Source organism: Penicillium macrosclerotiorum (genome assembly GCF_028827735.1).
Source record: "Penicillium macrosclerotiorum strain IBT 26536 chromosome Unknown utg000014l_segment0_segment0, whole genome shotgun sequence".
NCBI classification, from domain to species: Eukaryota; Fungi; Ascomycota; class Eurotiomycetes; order Eurotiales; family Aspergillaceae; genus Penicillium; species Penicillium macrosclerotiorum.
The window spans coordinates 357,443-373,523 of record NW_026643093.1 but is presented as its reverse complement, the minus strand read 5'-3'; the positions used below and the strand labels follow the sequence as shown (position 1 = coordinate 373,523).

Below are 16,081 nucleotides of genomic sequence, written 5' to 3'. Positions count from 1 at the left end.
CATCCCTGTGCCCCTTTGAGCTTTTGAACGAGGGGGTGGCTTGGTTAATGGCTTCACATTCCTGGAACCATGCTAATCGGGCTGGAAAATAGGTTTGCGGGGAGCGCAAAGCACGCACCACCCTCCACACCAGTACGGAGACATCCGACCGCAAGAGAGAAAGAAACGCAACGGCCCAACGCACGTCCATCAAATTCGGGTCCTTCATTTCATTCCCTTTTCTGGGCGAGAATTTAGAGTCCTTTGCGAACCGAGATCATCGATCAGGCGGCCCCCGCAAGAGTGAGCCTAGGCAACCGCCTGCTTCGGCTCTGATACGCCCTACACTATTTAGGCCCGGCTAGCTCCAATTCCAGCCTCAGAGCGCAAGAGCCTAAGTCCCGAGCAGTCCAAAAGCACAACTAGTCCCCGGATCCCAGGGCCATGCGGCTTGGACCTCGCATATCCGGGAATCCACTCTAACTGGAATGCTTAGACGCCGGAACAGGGGAGCCGAGTCCACTTTTTGGCGTTTGGAGCTGTTGCTCTTGTTCAGGGCGCATTACGTGCATAGCCGTGGTCCGGCTCCGTTTTCATTCCGGTGGATATCGACTCCTTTTTGGCCCGAGCACCGCACTAGCAAACTAGCAACGACGCCTACGGCGATTACGATTTCCCCTACTCCGGCTTGGGAAACGACATCAGCAGAACTTTCTCCCGCCCCCCTTCTTTTCTCCCCGCAGATTTGCTTTGCCCGAAACCCTAACGGATTAGGGCCCCAGCGCTCACTGGAACCCTGCAGCCCTGGAGACTGAATTGCTGCGAGCAACCTTGCTAGGCCCGATCCTCGGCCGATCGAATGTGCGCATCATCCCGATCGCCATTGCCAGTGCCACAGTGCCACTCCACTTTCCCCCTCAACCGTGGTCGACCACAGCTGAACCCTCGTCCCTTTCCTCTGCGTCCTTTTACCCACCCACTTTTTTTTTGGTCCATCTTAACCGCCTTGGGCTCGACGGGCGGCGACCCTCTCTGGCTTTTCCAACGGTCGAGGTCAGTTACCCGGCTCCACTCTTCAGCTAGCTATACACCCGCATTCGCACTCCTCCCCAAAACGGCCCAACCAATAGCAGCAGAAAAATTTTTTCTGGCCGTGACTAGGACGAGCAGGATAGCGGATTTCCGCGAGGGCGATCAGCATCCAGCAAGTCGTCAAGGCACTGACCTAGTGTTCTTGGGGGGCTTTCTCGTGCTGCTTGTTCTACGATTGGACAATACCATCAGCATCCCCCAGATTCTGGGGACGTTTACCTTCTCTTATTCGGGGAACTATTGTCTTTTTTTTCTCTCATTTATTTTCTTTTTCTTGGCTTTTGACCGGGATTCTATTGGGTTTGATTTTTTTTGTGCGCGGACTGGGAGAGATTTGCCCGTGCGGGACGCTGATTTGCTCCGGGGGAAATTCGACGGCCAATTGAAATCGACCGACGAACGTTGGCCTGGAATTTATGCGATTTCGTGGATTCGTGGATGGTCGGGACCTGCATATTCGCGATTTCGCATCGGCCTCGACTTTGATACTTCCCTTTATACCCTGACTACCCTTGTCCACCTAGTCTGCCCGGTCTGCTCGGATACTGTATCCGCTCCCCCGGCCGTTCTATACCTGCTCGACCTGCCGCTGTTCTGGGCACATTCCTCCGCTCTTTGATAGAGCGCTGGTCCACCACCTGTTTCCGACTGACGACACCACCACCGTTTGCGGCCTTCTTTGCCCACTCTTTTTTTTCTCCCTCTCTCTCTTGTGTGTGTGTCTCTCGCTGCCTGGTGAGTCCTGGTCAGTCTCTGGTTGAGCTTCTTCAGCCTGTGCAGCCCGGTCTTTTTGCAACGGGGAGGTTCCATGGTCGTGACTGCTCTTGTCATCCCGTCATTTCCACTCTTCCACTCTTCCGCTGCCATTTCGTTCATCCCCTCCCCCACTACTGCCAAACTGCCAACGACTGCCAACGACCGCCCTACGGCCAAACACCCCCGGCCACACTATCAAAAGTGCCTCCCAGGACCCCCAAGGCCCCCAACTCACCCTAGCTAGCCCTAGCTGGCCGATCTCGAACGCTTCTTTTGGACCTGCCTACCCGTAAACCGTTTTTTTTTCTCTCGTCTGCCCTCACACCCGCAACTCAAACCCCACGTCATTTCCTAGCCCTTGCACTCCCAGGCCTTACCCACTTGCGGTCACTGGCACTCATTACTAAACCGAAAAAACCTCCGGAGTCAGCGACTCGAAGACCTCACGACATTGTGACGCTGTCCGCTTCCCTCCTCCCCCCGACCCATTCTTTTCTTTCCTCCTTTCTATTCCCTTGTTCCTTCCCTTTCCCACTCTTTCATTCCCTGCCAACCACCGCTGTCGCACCCGTGGACACAAAAGCCGTCGACCTGACTCTTGCCTCGGATCTTCCGTGAAACGGCCCTTGCTGGTTCAAGCGGGTTCGTCTCGGCTTGAGCCTGTCTATCAAACAAAAACTTAGTTCGCACCTTGGGTCCCAGTTCCACTCCTCCGTCGTCTTGATGAGTGCATCGACGTTCACCGACCCGTCTCTCTCGCGCGAAGCCCAGAGGTACGTTTTTTGCGCTCTTCACCAAAGACCCTCCCCTCCTCCTCCTCCCCATCCCCCCCAAAAAGGCTCTCTTTCTCCCCAGCTGGCGAGCAGATGGCCTCTTTTTCGTAGGCTGCATTGCTTGCCTGCTACCCTCGTCTGAGCTTTGATGTATCCATTGCATCCGCTTTGGCATCCAAGCTTCCCTCGTCCCCATTCCCCTTCGGTAACCTGCCTGACTGGGTCGCAACTCTTACTCGCTCGTCCAGGGATTCCCACTGACTATGTTGTCCAACACCAGTTCTGACTTTGACCTGACCATTCGCCAGCAGCCCGATCGGGCGCGCGTGGCCGGGGGCAAGGAGAAAGGTGTGTGCTATTCAATTCCCTAGCTGTCTTGCTCTCTCCTCCCGTCTGTTTTTTTTCTCTCTCAATTGGGTCTTCTGCACTTCGATCTTGTCCCGCGCATGAACGGGGTAAGTCCTCTGGGCTTCATCTCCTCCTTGAGTGCTGCGCGGAGAGAAGACAGAGCACGGGACACCCGATGGGGCCCGTGGCGGGGAGAGAAAGTGGGAGGCACAATGTGGCCCGCAGTCGACTGACTGGGACTCTTTCTTTGATCGAACAGAGCGCAAACCTATCGATCCGCCCCCGATCGTTCAGCTCCGGGTGCGAGAAGAGAACACTTATCTAGCGCAGTAAGTCCCACTGACCCTTTCCCTCCTCAACCCCGCGGGTCAAAGCTAGTCGTTCAGGAGCAGCTGCAGCTGAGCTCGCGGAGCGGTTGTTCCGGGTCGCGCTAAACCCCACCGCTCTCTAGGCACTACCTGCAAAGCCCCTACTATTTTATGTGCTGCAGCTTGTACGATGCTGCAGAGGAGCGCCCTGTCCCTGTCGCACCGTCCACAGCGCTAGCAGGAACTCTAGTTTCGTCCCTTCATAGACTGAAAGATGTGAACAATGACGGTAAGTTTGTTCTCTGGTCCCAAGGGGACAGGTTTCTAGCCGTTGTTGGCGAGACATTGTGGGATGGTTAGCTGCAAAGGACGCGCAGACTGACAAGTTTCCCGTTAGATGGCGGATTCTTCGTCTTTGGAGATCTGTCGGTCAAGATTGAGGGCGAATTCCGGTTGAAATTCACCTTGTTCGAGATGCGAAAGTGAGTCGCGTGCATCGGTCGGGGACCGCCCCAGAGAGCGGGAGCTGACAGCGCATTCCAGGGACCAAGTAACGTATTTGAAGACCATCATTTCGGATCGATTTAGGGGTATGTCCTTTTGTTCAAATCCTCTGTGCGCGGACTACAGGGGTTTTGATGGTTCGTGAGAGACAGAAATCAAGAGAGCTGACGATTCCGGTATGCTGCAGTGTCGCCCCCGAAGAACTTTCCTGGCATGATGGAGTCCACGTTCCTCTCGCGCTCGTTTGCAGATCAAGGAGTCAAGCTGCGCATTCGCAAAGAACCTCGAGCCATGATTAGGTGAGTTAGGCCATAAGTTTCCAGGCGAGCTACTGGCTAACAACTAGCCTTCAGTAAACGTCCGCATCGGGACGATTTCCCTCCAGCAATGCCTCCGCGATCGCCGGATCGTCAGTCGGTCCAGATCCCTCCGGCAGCGGCAGCGGGCTTTGGAGGGTACCCGGCCCCCAGTCGAGACTATACGTACTACGGAGCTCCTGTGAAACGCCATCGGACGTCCATTGATTACGGTCGCCAAAACATTTACGACACGGAAAGTCGAATGGCTCGTCCGATGGATACGTATGGCCAACCAACGGCCATGTATGCGAGTCAGCCTGGCGCATATCAGACGCCGGGCATGCAGCCCTACTCAACGGGACAGGTGGTGCCAGACTACGGGGTTCGTTCTTCCTTTGCTTATTCGGAAGAGCCTTCGTTGTGGGCTACACCCCAAGAACATTCTTTCTAACTGATGTCTTGTTTTACCCCTCTTTATAGATGTCTTATGGTCTTCCACCGTCAGCGCAAATGTCTCAAATGCCCGACCCAACAGGTCAGGCACGGTCCAGCCAACAAGCCGCCGTGGGACAATTGATGGCGATGAACCAGCCTGGCACTCCTGTACGACACCCCTCTGCGAACCAGTGAGTTTTTGTTAAGGAGGTCCCTGGCTAAGGATTTCTTTCCTGTCTCTTCGGCTCGAGATAGACCTCGGATTCCACAGGAGCAATGATGGCCCAGGGATACTCCCGGTCCGGATACCCGACCAGTTCCACCATTCTCCCTCCGCTGCAGCGGAATCGCAATTATCCCCAAGGCACCAACGGGACCCCCGTGCGAAGCTATTTTGACCCGCCCTCTCCTTCGGCTACCCCGATCCTTCCCTCTCAAATGGCCCCGGATCTTGATCGCTATGGCTCCACGGCCGGCCCGGCCGCTTTTGATCCCCATCCTTCGGACTCTGCGAACGGAACACCTCGGTAATAGATGATTGCTGCTCCCCGGGCAATCCGGATCATAAATTCATATGCAGGGGAACAGGGGGACTTCTTTTCATACTTTTCTTATCGCTCGTTGATGGTGAGGCTAGATGATCGGCCTCGATGGCCCCTCTTTGGCTTTTTCACCTCTTTCTTTTACACTCTATGTCTTTTTGGTTATTATCCTTCCGTTTCACTCTGCTTTTCTCTATTTCCTGTCTGTCTGGATAGATGGGTTTTGTTAGATATCACGCTTTTGATGTTTTCACATTGGGTGGCTTCGGGGTCTTGCTTGTCTTTTGTTTATGTTTTCTTTCAAAGGCGCTGGCTGGGTAGAATGGGAGGGATGGAGGTTATATTCCTTTTTTTTCTATCAAAAAGTGAGGTCATTCTTATCCCTTTTGTGTACATACTGGCGAATCTCTTAGTAGTTCACCGTGCTATCGTCTCTCAATTCTGGTGACTGCGAATTCCAAATGGCTTGCGCTCCTTCCTTCTCTTCTCCTTCCATCCTGCAACCTTCCGCGACATGCCATGCCTGCTGGCTTTCCCTAATCTATTCTTTGTTGACTTCTTTCTCTTTCATATGCCCATCTCTTCCCAGTCATCATGAACTCATCTGAGAGCCCTTTTAGCAATCTAGACCTTTGGTGTGACTGGAGTGGAGACCCCAACGACCCGGTCGAGGTCTACATGTCCGTCGAGGTAAGACGCCACACTTCTCTCTATTTTAGTCTAGGATCAAACGCTCATCTCCAAACCAGATTCGGTGCACCCCAAATGCCAATATCGCTGTTCTCGATACCGCTCACCCGTCCGTCATACGAATCATTGACTTCTCCCTCGCTCCCAAAGTGGCCAGGCCTGACAACATCAAACTCCTGCACGATTCCATCTCTGACGAAGAATCAACCCCTGTCACCACCGGCGATGATGCCAAGCACCCCGTCACTCCGGATAGCAAGCTTTCGCAGGATCTGCTGAATGCGGGGGTGCCGGACCCTGTTCGTGATGAAGTTACGCCAACTAGCGTCGTCTCGGACTCAGGCAGTGTTCTTGTTCGAGCTGCCTGCACTCCAGATGGATCACCGCGACGCAGGTCTCTACTCGACTCATTTTACTCCTGCATTTTTGTGGATAGTACAAATGCAAATCTATCTCTTCCACCCAATCTTTCCACCCCCGAGACTCCATTAGGTGAAAGTCTGTCAAGCTCCTTCAACCCACGCAAGAGGACAGCAAAAGCGGCCTCGCTCCCTGACTCGATCTCTGACTCGGAGAGAGCGTATTATGGGTCTCAAATCAAGAACAACCCTTTGGAAACAGACAGACAGTCACCTGTCCCCTCGACGTCCTCAAAGCATTCACGGAGGCGCAGCCTGATTCCGCGACCTATCAACTCACTTAGTCAGGGCCATAACAGGACGGAGCCAAGTACACCCAAACTCCCTGGCGTCTCAATTACGCCATTTGAAGACGATGGCCAAAACTTCGAAGGGCCAGTGGATTTTCAAACTCCGTATGGAATCAACGATAATGGCAACCAATCCAGGTATGACAGAGTGGGGCCAGGCCGCGAGATATTGATACCTGCAACGCCTTCGAAGTTGAATACCAGCCTCAATGAAGGCACCGGTGAGGAAGGTAAATTTTTGCAAGACTTGGAGAAGCTTTCTACCGTGGCATCAGCAGGAAGTCCGTGTGACATGAAAGCTCTGTCCACTGAATCTGATACCATGTCGTCGGTGGCGATCTCGACTGAGGGCGTTCCTCTCGTGCAACCTTCTTCTCCTCAACGTCTTTTCTCTACCGATGACTCCGACACCTGTAGACCTCGTCTCCTCTTGCTCGACAGGGTTTTCTACGTCCAATGCCCTTCTACCCTCCAACCTGAAGTCTATCGAGCAACCATTACTTTCGTATTATGCTTGTCAAATAGCAGGCCCCGAGGCTGGTTCGAGCTCATTGTTCCAGGCCTGCCGCGTCTTTCAACCAATGACCATGGCTATTTTTACTTCTGCACTCCACCCGATCAAGGCATGGAGTTTCGCACCACGCACTTCAAACGCTATAACCTTTTTCAGAGCTGCCTTATGGCCCAGTTCCTGATCCCTTCCAAGCTCGTCATTCCCCTGCGCCCTTGTGATGCACAATTCTATGGGTTTTTGAAGGATTTCAAGGTCGCACAGGCTATTCATTCTGATATTTACAGGATTCCAAACAGCCCAGACCTTTTCAAAATCCGATATCACGCTGTCTGTTCGCTCGATCTCATCCAGCGCGACTTCTGGGCTGAGCGATGCGGCTTCATAATCTATGTCCACGGTGGTCCGGATGGCGATTTTGCAGCAAGTCTCCAAGAGCCAAAAAGTCGGTTTCAGACGATTCCCCTGGATACGGGCGGCGGTGCTGCTACTAAAGTTGGCATTAGTAAGGTGCAAGTTATCTGCACCCCTACCAACCTGGCTATGTTTGCTCTGACGTGGGAGGTGCAGCTCCCACATGGTAAAGCCACTGCTTGGATGCCGCGCATCACAGCCAGTAGAGGAGGCTCAGACGCGGAGATTAAACTACAGGATGACTATGGTAAAACAAAGCTGGAGAGCTGCCAGGAGACTGTGCACGTTGATTACACATCCGTGGAAGCTACCACGGCGTCGGCTTTACCGTCCGACATGCCGTCATCTTCCCAACTTCGTCCCAAATCTTTTTCAAAATCATATCCCTTCCGGCTGCTTCTCGGCGTCTTCCTCATTGTCCTCCTCTATCGCTCTATTTACCGCGCAAACATGCATTATGATTTCGTCTCCCGCGCCCAAGAAATTCTCTGTGCATATCCCGAAGCGAGTATCATAGTTGCTACGTCTGATGAGGATGGAGCGGTTTCGAAAACGCCTTCTTTGCCAATGACGATTCCACTGCGTGATCGCATTGACTACCTGTTGGGCTGGCAGGGGCCCTTTCCTGGCGCTCGAGAGGGATGATTATTTCTTTTTTGATGCTTTCGAGGTGTACGAATAGGTTTAGCCATGATCATAACGTTAAGAATGTTTACCGCTTGTTCTTGATTGAATATTTCTCTTCGAATTTTTCAAAACTTCGATTACATAGTAGGTTGATTAAGTAGCCTACAGGGTTAGCCTGGAACAATTCCGTATACTTCCCTCTCTGATGAGTTTTTCGACTTTGTTCTCGATAACACCGTCATAGTCTGTTACTATCCTCCGAATTATATGTAGAGTTAAATTTATGCTGCTTTATTAATCTATCGAGCTACTCTATTCAATTAAGTTAGTCTCAATTCCAGTCATGTCTACCTCGCCTCTAGATAAAACCTCAACACCTCCTCGACAGCCCATTTCAACACAAATTCCATCCCAGCCGCCCCTTTGCCCGGCGCAACCTTCACCCCAGCATCCGCCCTCACCTCCAGGCCTTCCCCAACCCGCGCCACCAGATCTCCTTCCTTCCCCTCGTCCGCCACAAGCAACCACGCATGGTCCCGCACATACCGCGGCCACACAATATCATCCACATATCCCGGTGGATCTGTCCAGAAATTCTGCGGCGGCCGATCATCTTCTCCCTCCAAGTCTATCTCCCTGTCATTTTCTCCGTGCGGCCTTCCCCCCTCCACGTCTACCCCAGCTTCAGGCCCCGGCGCCGGCCCAATAGTCACATACCCGCTGCGCCCTTCCCTCCGCGCCTTGACCGTGCTATACCCCGCCGGCAAGAACAGCGGTAGCCCAATCTGCCCCTGCACTCTCCGCAGCGCCTCGCCATCGCTGTTCCCACCCTCCTGCGGTCCGTAGAGCAAAAAGCCCTCCATGAAAGCGAGTGTGTCGGGCCTCCCCTGCGCGCCTGCCAGCTGCGCCGCGACCTGCGCACGGAGCTCCTGTACCACGGCGTCCGCCACGCCGGACCCGCTGTCTTCGTTCTGGTCTTCTTTGCTTTGCAGGCGCGGCGGCAGGCGGCCGTGCGCGCGCACGTAGCTAAGTGCTTGCGCTAGAAAGCCTGTGTCTATGGCGGCGGCGGTATCCCAGTCTTGTACTGTTTTGCCGGAGGGTGTGGTTGTCCAGGGGATTCTGGCGGTGTTAGCGGGTGGAGTTGTTGGAGGTTGGATGTTGGATGTTATCACCGGGCGCACAGGGGGGTTCGAACTTACTGGTCATCCGGGTAGTAGAAGTCATCTTCGTGGATGATAAAGGTATTCAGGGTTTCGGGCTTGGTGTTTGGGTTTTTCGTAGAGATTGTGGCCGTGGCCGCATCGAGGCGGACGCCGCTGAAGATGCGCTGTAGGAGGCGGGCAAGGGTGGTTTTACCGCTAGACGAGGGGCCGGAGATGCCGACAATGAGCGCCTTCTGAGGAGCTGGGTCGGCCATTGTCGGTCTTTTTGCTTCCCAGGAAGAGCTTTTGATTGTGGGATGAAGGGGAGCAAGGATGAGGGGATTGGGGTGGGAGGAGGGGTTAGTGCTTATCTGCTTATCGCGAGCTTTTATCGGGAGTTTGGGGTTGGAGATCGGCGATAGCGAAGCTTACTCGAACTACGTGACTTGTTTATCTTGAAGAGAGCTCGAGTTTAGGTTCTCACTCCAGGTACGAGGGGGATTCTTTGTAGAGATAGATTAAATAGGCGATGGGACTGCTAAAAAAAGCACAGGGCAAACCCCTAAAATCCTAAATACCCAATCGTTAGCTGGTCCTCGTCCGCGCATAGAGCCACAAGCGGAGGGGCCCAGAACAACACATAATAGCAGTGTCAGCGGCAGAAGGTAAGAAGAGGGAATATTGGAAAATAAAACCACATGAATAGCAACACTACATCCTTCTCACGAGTTCATCGCTATTTTCGTCCCGGGAATTCAACAACTAAAGTTTGTGCGCAGCAACCGCTAGCGATAGGTGGCTCAATAGCGAACCTTTGCAGGGGAAAGTTGGAGGGGAGGGATTCCGGAATGTACTGATGAGGCGACACCGATTGTGATGAACCAGCTATGAGAAGAAGTTGGATCCATAAGATCAAGATTGTGATAAGAGCATCTCGAGTGACAGGTCTTTTAGGACCTGCTGACAGGGGACATCCAGCTGCAGTAAAGTCAGATATACGTAATAACTTTCCGGTTCAGAAAGGAGTCTGTCAGTCGCTCCTGGAGCTGCTGCACTTGGCGAAAGCGCAACAAGCCGCACGTTTCACTCTCCAGGTGATTGAAAAGGGCAGCCAGAGAGACAAATTGTTTGTTGCAATTCTCGCGCCTATTGGGGCAATGGTAGATTTTCTGCTTGTGTGTGGGGGAATTTATGTGCTGGTTGAGGGATTTAACGTTCTTGAAGAGCTTGTGGCAGAGGTAGCACTCCCAGTTATGCCCGTTCCATGCAGCATGGGTGGCCTCGTACTCCACGTTCTTCTCTTGATGCGACTCGAGCTGCTTCTGAGTGATGAGACCGTGGGGATCCGAGCGTCTGACCATCTCTGCGAGGGTTTCCTGGTTCAGATTGCGGGCCTGCGGGCATGATGCACTTTCTAGATGGTGAGACAGTCCGCTGGGAGTGACAAAGCCATTTCCGCAAAATGGACACTTTACAGTCTTTCCTTGGTGAATTTTTGAATTCAGATGCTGTATTCCCTGGTGAGAATTCAAGACGGCGTAATTAAAAGTCAGTACCTAGGGAGTTCATACCATTCGGAGGTTGTTTTCGTTCATGAACCAACGATCACAGGTATCACAATAGTTACTATAGTGCTTCACTGTCCTCATATGCTGTTCTGCACCCTCTTGGCTGTGGAATTTGCGATCGCATGTCTCGCATTCAAAAATGGGACGACGGTGATCGAGTGCGTTCATGTGCTGATCTGCGGCTTCCTGGCTACAGAACTTGCGATCGCATGTCTCGCATTCAAAAATGGGATGACGGTGATCGAGTGCATCCATGTGCTGGTCTGCGGCTCTCTGGCTGTGGAATTTGCGAATGCATGTCTCGCATGCAATCCAATGGTCATAGTCGTCCATATGCTCCTCACAGTCCACCCAGTGCCAAAAAGCCGCCGTGCAGGAGGCACATTCATACATTTCGACGATGTGAGATAGATCAAGAAAGATATCCCGACGATGTGAAGAGATCGAAATCAAGCAAGGGTAAGAAGAGAGATCCGGTGGAGGGTGACGGATGTGAGATAGTAGTAGAATTGTCGAGGAGGAGAAGCCATTGAATACCGCGAGGAGTCACATACCCCTTTTGCGTCCCGGTATTACAGGAATACCCGATTCATCATTCGTTTTGTATGGTGCCCCGGGTCAACTCTGGACCCAGCGCCATAACACGCTAGTCAGCAAATAGAAGATATTCAAGACCTCCTGCCAGATAGTTCATCATCAGATTGAACATCAAAATCCATTGGATCCCGCCTTTACAAGCTCATACAGTATTCTACCATATCGTCAAGAATGAATGTGATGTATCGCACTACGAGTGCCACATGGGTTGTGAGGGCGGGGTAAGGCACCGATAGTACGACACGTTAGATGGTGCGTTGCAATCTGGATAGTAAACAAGGCTCAAATTCCATATGAATCCTAGTCACGGGAGTCCTAAAGATTTCCTCCTTTTTTTGAAGACTCTCGTTATATTAAAAAGATCGTTTTCCCCTCTCCAACGCTAAATGTCTTTAAGATTTCCAGATTCCAGTGTTCTGATTCGCCAGCCGCCGTTTGTCTCCCCACTCTCGCCCCCGAATAGCGTCAATGCACAAGATTCTCCAAATCCTCGATGCTTTCAGACAAAATCAAGACTCAACCCAGTTTTAATAATTGCCTTCATTGGCTGTCCAGAGGTGATGCCTCTAAAAGGCCAGCCGAATCCACAAAAAAGAGCTTGCGATGCGTGCTATCAGAGAAAGGTAATCCATCGGGTTCTATGACACGTCATTCGCCTCTTCGCGGCTCGATCAAGGACCAGCGCTCACCGACTTCTGCCTGTTGCAGATTCAATGCATTCTTTCAAAATCAAATGCCGCGTGTGAGTGGTGCATCCATCGAAATCTCGATTGTACCTTCGACAGGGAGCGGCCTCGCAAGAAGTCGCGTAAAGGGTGAGCGTGCCCCCTTAGGTTCCAATAAGTCGATTATCTTTTGGAACAGCCTTTTCATCAGTTTCGAATTTAGGATACTCTCAAATGTTGCACAGGCGAATGATGTACGAAGCCTCCTTCGGCGCATTCAGGAACTTGAATCTTCTTTGAATCAAACGGAGCCGGCCGGAGGTGCGGGATCTCATGTGCTTCCGATTCATGAATCAACTAGACCAACAACGTCTAGTGAAGCTGGAAACATCGCAAATGATGTAGCTTCAGCTGATCTTTTGGCAAATGAGTCTGTTTTGCCCCCTTTCGTGCCGGTGCCTGTCAGGCCCAGAGATCCGTCGCCCGTAACACACTCCGCTCGGCTTACGACATCCGCAAAACAACTCGGGCCAAACTGGTTTTTCAACGGGATTTCTATCTCCTCAGAGGAAGGAGTTCAATGGATCTCAAGGCGAACGGGTCAAAATGTCACTCTCGATGATTTCAGCATCCCCAGTAGGAACCCTTTGCCTTATTCGATAGATCAGGGATCTCTCTTACAACGCTGGGAATTACCTGATCAAAGTCTTACTCGGGGAATTCTGAATGATCTTCTTGGCTCTTCCTTTCTACAATCATTTCCAGTTCTGGACAAAACCTTATCTTCGAATACCATGGAAGCCGCTTATGAACCTTTGAGTGAGCTCCAACCATCGCCTACGCAAGTTTCTGCACAGATCTGGGTTTGGAGCTTTCTCTCCATCGCATCTAGCATCAAATGCTCGGATCATATTTCCATTGATGCATATGCATGTTCTGCCAAAGCGTATTCTCTATTGCTCAGTGTTCTTGAAGATACCAGCTTGACAACTCTCGAGGCAGTTTTGATGCTGGTAAGTCCAAGTTGCGTTTCATATGAACACATTGGATGATGCCCTGGCTTACTTTCTATACCAGCAATTACAACGTATAATCAGCGGTCACTGGGAAGGCGCTGCTTTCCTCAATTCCATTTCTTGTCGCATAGTTTGTTCTCTTAAGGGACATCTCTATCCAGCATCCCGCTCTTTTGGATTTCAGATATCTATCTTGAACAGGGAAAGAAAACATCTCCGGAATCTCTTTTGGCTATGCTACAAGGCTGACAAAGATATCTCCCTTCGTACTGGGGATAACTTTTTATTAAATGATGCCTTTTGTGATCTCTCATTACCTGAAAACCATAATGGGTACTACATCTATTTATCAAAGCTGAACCAGACTTCCGATATTAACCATGATGGCGCTTTGGATAACACTTCTCTCTATATTCCTGGAGACCCTGAGCTCAGTCGTCTGAAAGAACAAGTCTGTCAGAAGCTTTTTTCCGCCCATGCTTACAAGGACACCGACAACGACATCCTTCTTCATATCCGCCAATTGGATGAAGAGATTGAACACTGGCGATTATGCATCCCTCCAAGCGTTCGCCCTGCGCTCTTCGTCTCACAAATTCCTTCGCCGAGCAGATCAGATGAGAGTTTCGCCCACCTTATCCAACGTATGTATCTTCAACTAGAATATCACCATCTTATGACTGTCATCCACACGACAGTGAGAAGGTGTACTACTGAGTCAAATGATGGAGCTCTTGATCTTCATGGGGTGGTTCATTCGAGCTTTGACCTGTCTCTGGAAGCCAGTCGGTCCACACTCGCATGTCTGAGGATTGTGATCGATAATGTTGGGCAAGAAGCATACAGGTGAGATTTCTAGTCATTGTTTCGGTTTCAATTTCTATTAATTCTAGCTTTATGTCAGGTTTATCACATGCTATGCGAGCACTGCAGTTTTGACATTATTCCTTGACACGGTGATTCATCCTCTGGGTGCAGAGGCACGCCTTGGTTTGGAACTTCTTATTTCAACTGCCAATAGCTTCCGGGAAATGTTTGACAAAGAGCTGACTTCCAGCGAGGGGGCCAATATCCAAGAAATTAGCAATTTTATGATGAGATTGGTATGGCTTGGAACGTCCGCAGTGATGAAGGCAGAGAAGGCAAAGAAATCATAATGAGATTAATCGCCTTCAACATTTTATCCTCCATAATAATTCGCATTTTTCTCTTTCTTTGTACATAGTCAACAAATACTTATAGCTCCGATGATGAGATTATTCTCTGCAGGCCTTGTCCCATTGACCCCTGCCAGCGACTTTGGGGAAAGCATTTCGAGAGATGTGGCAAATGCCCCCTCTCTATTCGAACACAAATAGCATACAGAAACCCTGCGGTTCCAACAGCAATCACACTTATGGTGGCAGGCCATTTGAATTGATCGGGCCGCGAAAAAAACGATGGTAGTGAGATAAGAGCAGATCTCGAAAAAGTTTTGCCATGCAGCTTCAATGGAAGAAAAGGAACGTCGAGCATTGTCTTCGACCTCCTGCAAAATTGTCATGATCTGTCAGATAGAAACAACAATGAGAAACTATTCACTCGGGCTTACCTCCTGGACCAGAATCTGGACACATAGATCAAATCCTCTCAGACCTACTCGGCTCAGAATTGTTCCGCCCACAAGGCCCGACGCAGATATTAAAGAATGACTGGAGAACCTCTAGAAAACAAATAATCCAATCGCCAGACAAATGGTTTGCCCGCTAGCTAACCATAAACCAGCGCGTATCGGCCCCATTCTAATCATAAAAAAAGGTGCAATCCACGTGGCAAATATCTCAAATATCACTGACAGTGTTCGGACAGCAGCCAAGTGACCATTTGTCCTAAAAAGGACAGAACAGTCTAGTATAAAAGTGCGCCGGCAAACGAGAAAAGGAAGAGGCGATGCCGAAAATAATGCTCCAAATCCCGCATGGCTCCCCATAGAAGCGTGGAAACATTGCCGGTTGTCCTTCGCACGATGCCCCTTTGCTCGTCTTCATTGTTTGAAGTCTTTGGTGTGTTAGATTGTTTTGACTCTTGCAATCCAGGAATCTCATAGTAAACCTGGAGCAATATATGAGAAACACTGGGCGTATTATAAACTGGTCTGGTACAGAATAGACTCGAAATCTGACCTTTGCAATGGAAAAGTATTCTACCACCACCGAGACTAGGTTCACGCCAAAATTGGCCAAAATCTCGTATTCTGTGCTTATTACGTCTATAAGGGCAATGAGCAGCGGCCCAAGTAGCTTGCAGAACAGATCAATTCGTCTCATTTGCGAGTTCATGAATAGAAGCAACTTTCATCTCAGCATATGGCTCTCTAGCGATCATCAACCACATACCATTCAGGTCATCACTATTGTCTCCTACAACTACCACAAACTACCAATTATTAGTACCAGAGTATTTATTGTGAAGATATCAGAAGCATACCCAATCTCTCTCCACAGAGATCTGATTCATAATAGAGCATAACTTTTCGATGCAAGCCAAAAGGGCCAGTGCCGTCAACAAGAAAACATTAACGACTTGCGAGATTGTAACCAGGGTTTTCAAGAGATAAAAGATAGTGCACGATGCAGCTACCACCAGTCGTTGGCCAACTAAGTAGTGGGGAAGCTTAGTGAACCAGTACACGTATTTTCATGCCGATATTTGCACATACCAATCGAAACGCGGACTACATGTAAACGATTTCCAACATCGATATATTGACCGACCGCCGGGGCAAAGACAATGGCCGCGAGACCCCGTGATAGAGCAAAGCTAGACATAGGCACTAAATTACCTGGGTAAATAGCTTCCAAGTAGAGGACTGCTCCAAATTCAAATACGCGAGAGTTCCAGGTGGACTGAAAGTGCGATATCCAGAGACAATAACTGATATTGTTCGAAATGGTACTCTGCGCATGATTGGCGATTTCAGGTGCTGGCAAGTATGAATTCCACTGGTTGCCGCCTGAATCAATGGCGTGCGCTCATCAGGATCCATCTCTATTCTCGGCACTACTATGTGAACGAACACCGGGTATCGGAGAATACGAAATGGTGGAAAGGGTTTCGTGAAGAAGAA

At 50.6% G+C, this 16,081-nt stretch overlaps 6 protein-coding genes across 6 annotated transcripts; 3 read left to right on the top strand and 3 right to left on the bottom strand.

The window, feature by feature from the left end:
- Positions 1-2,863: 2,863 nt before the first annotated feature.
- Positions 2,864-5,025, top strand: vosA (the record flags this gene model as incomplete). The annotated part of the gene is made up of 9 exons (XM_057083417.1): positions 2,864-2,948; positions 3,208-3,277; positions 3,400-3,545; positions 3,654-3,738; positions 3,800-3,846; positions 3,948-4,059; positions 4,114-4,441; positions 4,540-4,662; positions 4,750-5,025. The coding sequence occupies 9 exons, from the start codon at positions 2,864-2,866 to the stop codon at positions 5,023-5,025; spliced, it is 1,272 nt and encodes a 423-aa protein (XP_056927830.1).
- A 605-nt stretch (positions 5,026-5,630) lies between these two features.
- On the top strand, positions 5,631-8,005 carry N7462_011702 (uncharacterized protein; the record flags this gene model as incomplete). The annotated part of the gene is made up of 2 exons (XM_057083416.1): positions 5,631-5,726; positions 5,756-8,005. The coding sequence occupies 2 exons, from the start codon at positions 5,631-5,633 to the stop codon at positions 8,003-8,005; spliced, it is 2,346 nt and encodes a 781-aa protein (XP_056927829.1).
- A 329-nt stretch (positions 8,006-8,334) lies between these two features.
- Positions 8,335-9,404, bottom strand: N7462_011701 (ribosylnicotinamide kinase; the record flags this gene model as incomplete). Its single annotated transcript, XM_057083415.1, has 2 exons — positions 8,335-9,106; positions 9,187-9,404. 2 exons carry the CDS (start codon positions 9,402-9,404, stop codon positions 8,335-8,337), a joined length of 990 nt encoding a protein of 329 aa, XP_056927828.1.
- Positions 9,405-10,118: 714 nt separating this feature from the next.
- N7462_011700 (uncharacterized protein) lies at positions 10,119-11,090 on the bottom strand (the record flags this gene model as incomplete). The annotated part of the gene is made up of 2 exons (XM_057083414.1): positions 10,119-10,646; positions 10,701-11,090. The coding sequence occupies 2 exons, from the start codon at positions 11,088-11,090 to the stop codon at positions 10,119-10,121; spliced, it is 918 nt and encodes a 305-aa protein (XP_056927827.1).
- Positions 11,091-12,027: 937 nt separating this feature from the next.
- N7462_011699 (fungal specific transcription factor domain-containing protein) lies at positions 12,028-14,132 on the top strand (the record flags this gene model as incomplete). Its single annotated transcript, XM_057083413.1, has 3 exons — positions 12,028-12,972; positions 13,037-13,821; positions 13,880-14,132. The coding sequence occupies 3 exons, from the start codon at positions 12,028-12,030 to the stop codon at positions 14,130-14,132; spliced, it is 1,983 nt and encodes a 660-aa protein (XP_056927826.1).
- Positions 14,133-15,429: 1,297 nt separating this feature from the next.
- On the bottom strand, positions 15,430-15,782 carry N7462_011698 (uncharacterized protein; the record flags this gene model as incomplete). Its single annotated transcript, XM_057083412.1, has 2 exons — positions 15,430-15,611; positions 15,674-15,782. The coding sequence occupies 2 exons, from the start codon at positions 15,780-15,782 to the stop codon at positions 15,430-15,432; spliced, it is 291 nt and encodes a 96-aa protein (XP_056927825.1).
- Between the last annotated feature and the right edge of the window lie 299 nt (positions 15,783-16,081).